This window comes from Vanacampus margaritifer, chromosome 6, assembly GCF_051991255.1.
Source record: "Vanacampus margaritifer isolate UIUO_Vmar chromosome 6, RoL_Vmar_1.0, whole genome shotgun sequence".
NCBI classification, from domain to species: Eukaryota; Metazoa; Chordata; class Actinopteri; order Syngnathiformes; family Syngnathidae; genus Vanacampus; species Vanacampus margaritifer.
Window position 1 is genome coordinate 2215001 of NC_135437.1, and position 5000 is coordinate 2220000.

The window sequence follows — 5000 nt, forward strand, 5'->3', positions numbered from 1 at the left end:
CTTGATGTGATTTCAAAAGCCTCTTTCAAGGAACCTTTACCTTTTCCATGAGTCAGCTTATAGATCCATTCTTCTAACTGATTTGTCATGTCCAGATCTACAAAGTCATACATGGCACTTATTTCCTGTAGTGGATTGCGGGCCACATCCTCATAGCGTACCATTTTGTAGCGGCCTTTTAGAAATGGCGGGGGCTTCTTTAGGGCCCTCTCACTAATGCGCACGTGGCTACGGCAGATCTCCTGCAAGACTTGGTATTGTACCTCAGCTGCTGGCATGTTTCTCTGTTGCTCTAAAACAATAGCATTATCACTAACAAAAGCTTTGGCAGACTGTTCTCTTGAGCGCACCACGGCCCGGGGATCGCGAACCAGATGAATGATGCGGAGGTCAAGGCCAGGATCCTCAAAGAGCTGGTAGAGGGATTCCAGTTCAAAAATTCGCACTGATTTTAATACTACATGACTGTAAGAAAGGCAGGCCTCCTGCACACCCTGTAGGCCTCTTGCATCACATGTTTGCAAGCATTGAGTCTGATTGCTGAAATAGCCACGTGGTGTGAGAGGACAAGCCGGCGGTGAGCACAGCGCTCGACTGTGACTCCACATGAACAAGGACGACACGTTGTAATGCTCTGGCAGGTAGGCATCTGTCACAGAAAAATCACAACAGAACACACTACGCATTAGATCCCTTACAGCCATCCGTAGTGCCTGTGCGCCAGAGTTCCTAAGTTTGGTCCAAACATGCCAGGCAGGCTCCATGAGGTAGAAGACAGATGGGTGTTGACTAAACACCTGACCAACAAAGGATGATCCTGATCGCCATGATGACAGCAGCAGAATGTGGACTTTCCTATTGGAGGGGGAACAGTCGTGAGGGTTTAGCCTGATGTACCAGCTGCAGAAGAGGACCACTGCTGCTCCCTGCAGGATCAACAGGAAAACCACAGTGTTGAGGTTCACTCTGTAACGGGGCATGATTGGTATCTGGCGCTTGATGTTGATGCTTTCCCTCTGTGGAGTTGCACGCTGACCATGCTGCAAAAGAGGCAGGGGAAGAATGAATGACAGGTTTGAGGAAAGGAACAGACGGGAAAATTAATATGCAGTTCTTAACGCCCAGACAGTGTTATACAGTTTGCCTAATTACTCTCATGGCCAGGCTTGGGGAGTAACGGAATACATGTACCATATTCAGAATGCAATTTTTTTTTAACTATTCCGTTACAGTAGAGGAAAAAAATAATAATAATTAAAAATGGGGATTATTTCGAGGGATTACAGTTTCTCCGATGAGAGAGAGCGAGCGAGAGAGAGAGAGACGCCGTTGCGTTGTTGTGTCATGTCGATGTGGTGTCCTCAACACATGGCCAGTTTAAAAAGCTTCAGCAACCGGTGTTCACTGTTTAGAACACACTTGACTTGCTGACGGACTGATTTATCTTGAACAAAGAACAAGTTTGACCTGAGAGTCTTGCAGCATGCTACGCTGAGCTTGTTGCTAGCTGCCTACACCATAATAATGTGAATTACACCACAAATCTCCCTCCCACCAATTCACTATTTAAACACCATACATAATATATACGGCTAAACTCGTGACTGGGATACAAGTTAATTTTGCAGTATGTCATGCATGTCACCTTCATATTAGTGTGTGCGTGTGGATGAAATGCGCTATTTTATATATATATATATATATATATATATATATATATTTATATATATATATATATATATGGAAATGTTCCTTTCAAAAGCATAATTTGTCCCTTTTCTCACCATTCCACACTACAGCTTTGTTAGCAAGCAAAGCTTTACCTCATTGGATGACTATCTTTCTGTCTGTCTGTCTGTCTGTCAGGTGTGGTTGCTTTCAGTGACAGTTCGTAAACAGCTAATGGCCTTCAACCAATCAATCAACCTATGAAATGCATTTTAGTGGGTGTCAATTACACAAGGATTTTTGCTATTTTTAGGCTGCCCGGGTCCCTATCATCCACAAATAGCAGGGGCGCACTGTAAAGAAATATATATTGATCTATTGTGGTGATATTTATTTTTATTTTGTCTTCATGAGCATACTTGGTATTGGATTAATCCAAAAGTAATCCAAATAGTGCTGTCACTATCAATATTTTTAAGAATCGATTAATCTATCGATTATTCAACTGATTGACTCATCGGATTCATTTTGAGTTTGCGTTAAAATTATACAAAATTGAATAGTGACAGCACTAATCGAGTAAATAAATACCTCTTATGCAAACAAGTTAAACAAACTAAAACCGGGGGTCAACACACTGTATTTATATTTAGCTTAGCATACAGTACACAGCATATACAGCAGTGACGTGCGGTCAGGATAGGCAAGGTGTGCGGTCAGGATAGGCAAGGTAGGCACTGCCTACGCCAGGCTGAAATGAAAGTTGAAACTGTTTGGCTTTTTCTATTTATTTTAATTATTTCTTTCATTTCAGAAAGCTGACACTACCTATAGGTTTAAAAGTGACAACATTTGGTGAGTTTCATACCTCAATTAAAAATGACTCAATTACTTTGTCTGGCCTGTAGGCAAAAATTATCCTCCTGAAGGAACACCGCTACTATGCTTTTCCCAACCCTGTCCGCGTAGCGATGTGTGTTCGCGCATGCGTAGTCAGTTTCCCAGTAGAAAAGTCCTTTACGCAAATAGGCAGATTGCTACGCAGCCTTTTAACGTCGCTGTATTATTCCTATGCGAACGTACGTTCCCACAGCGCATTTGTGAATTCAAAACAAAGTAAGTAAGGGACAAAGAATTATTTGTACTTTTCACAAAGAATGGTGCAAAAGGAAAGATTGGCTTGTGGGTGTGCTCCAATTAACTGGCTGTTTCACTGTACATGGTGTTTGGCATTGCTATTGCTATTGCTAGCTTGATTTTGTGAGGAATTAGGCTGCAGGGAGATATTCCCTTTATTACCTTCTTTCCGGGCGGGTTTGAAATTGTCCATTTTTCGTTTACTGTGGCTGGCAGACTGTGCACTGGCTGACGGTGGCCCAGAACTTTAGCTGAGTGGCAAGTGTTGAGCTTCTGCATCGGAGGCGATGGGTACAACCCCCGCTCGAAGTAAAAATAAATAAATAATGATTGCGGAGCAAAACATGTAAGACTTCAAAAGAGAGTAATGTTTTTTGGTTTTATTTTCTACCAATACAGAGGAGGCATATGTTAAAATTGTTTGAATGTATGGCATCTTGTATCTAAGTATCAAGTATCTCGAGGTCAGGTTGAGTGTGCTCTTTAAAAAAATAAAATAAAATTTGGATACGTTGTACACTCTCCTGCCAACACACAAATTTGTAATTGCTTTGTCCGTCTTAATTTGCGACTGCCTGCCTACCCAAACCTAGAGCTCACTGCATGCCACTTATATACAGTACAGGCCAAAAGTTTGGACACACTTTCTCATGCAATGCATTGTAGCTGGAGCGCCATGTTGAGTGATATCTGTCACTCTGGCTGGAGGCGGCAAAAAAAATTACAAAAAGTTACAGATCAGTGGTTACCAACGTGGTAGCCTCCAAAGACCACGATTAGCCTGCGGGTCTGTCCCGAAAATTGCTCACCAGTGACATTTAACCAACATTTAACCAATGCAAAAGGCTTACAGAAATAATGTGCTGCATAATGGTATTGATTTGCTTCCTAATTATTGTGAGAAATTAAGATGATCAGTGTATTATCATCAATTATTTATAATAACTAGAGCTGGCACCAACAAATATTTTCAGAGTGGTGTTTTGTTCCTGCTTAATGTAGGCCAATCCGCAATGCAGGCGACTCCGGTTCGATTCCCGGACTGAGCAGCTCTTTCCTGCTACTTAAAAAAAATAACATATTACTCTCTTGATTACTCCATCGACTACCTGAGTAATCGCCCTGCCTCCTGTTTTGAGGCTGAATTTTTTTTTGTCAACTAATTTCTGTGGTTGTCTTAGCCGATTTCTTGTGTTTTTTCCCCCGCAACCCTCATAATAAGATATACTAGAGCCGGTCATATAATTAGAATATGAAGGAAAAGTCCATGTATTTCAATAATTCATTTCAAAACGTCAAAATTGCATTTTACATTAGTTCACCACACAGAAAGTGAAATATTTCAAGCCTTTATTTATTTCAATTATGATGATTAAGGCAGAAAGACACACTTAAACAAATTTAGAATATTTCATGTGACCAACAAAAAGGGATCTCAAACAAAATGTTGGCCTTCTGAAAAGTTTATTCAAGTCATATGCCATCAGCAGTTTGTGGGCCGTCTTTTACGTTAATGACAGCATCAAGGTGACATGTAATGGAGACAATCAGCCTTTAGCACAGTTTAGGTGGTATTGTAGCCTAAGATGCGTTGATATCGCATTTCAGGGTTTCTGTTCCCTTGTCTTCCTCTTGACAATACAACATACATTTTCAATGGGGTTCAAGTCAGGCGAGTTTTATGGCCAATCAAGTACTAATATTCCATGGCTATTAAAGCAGGTATTGGCAGTTTTGGCTCTGTGAGCAGGTGCCTGCTGGAAAATAAAATGATTGTCTCCAATCAGCTTGTCGACAGCAAGAAGGTAAAAAAAAAAAAAGATTTTCCCCTGGTAACCCAGGCTGCTTTGACTGTGGACTTGATCAAAGACACCGGAGCCACATCAGCAAATTACATAGCTCCCCAAGCCATTACTGACTGTGGAAATTTCACACTGGATTTAGACCAGATTGATTTTTGTGCTTCTGGGCAACAGACCAGTACTTTTTCTTCTTAGCGTAGCACAGATGCTTCTGATGTAGTTTTGTAAATGTATACAGCTGCAGCCCATGTCATGTAGACATCTTTATGTGCTGGTTGTTGATGCACTAACAAAAGCTTCAGTCTACTCCTTGGAAACTCCCCCAGATTTCGGAATCGGTGTTGCTTGACATCCTCTCCATCCTTGTCATGTGTGCACCTTTTCCAGCAACAT

At 41.3% G+C, this 5000-nt stretch overlaps 1 protein-coding gene across 1 annotated transcript in view; it reads right to left on the minus strand.

The window, feature by feature from the left end:
* The window catches only part of chst6 (carbohydrate sulfotransferase 6), a 13357-nt gene that overhangs the window by 984 nt on the left and 7373 nt on the right, over positions 1-5000 (minus strand). The window contains exon 2 of the mRNA XM_077567060.1: positions 1-1040. This exon is cut by the window's left edge and continues 984 nt beyond it. Within this exon, the coding sequence (XP_077423186.1) occupies positions 1-980 (980 nt within the window). The 5' untranslated portion in view covers positions 981-1040. The remainder of the gene's footprint in view (positions 1041-5000) is intronic.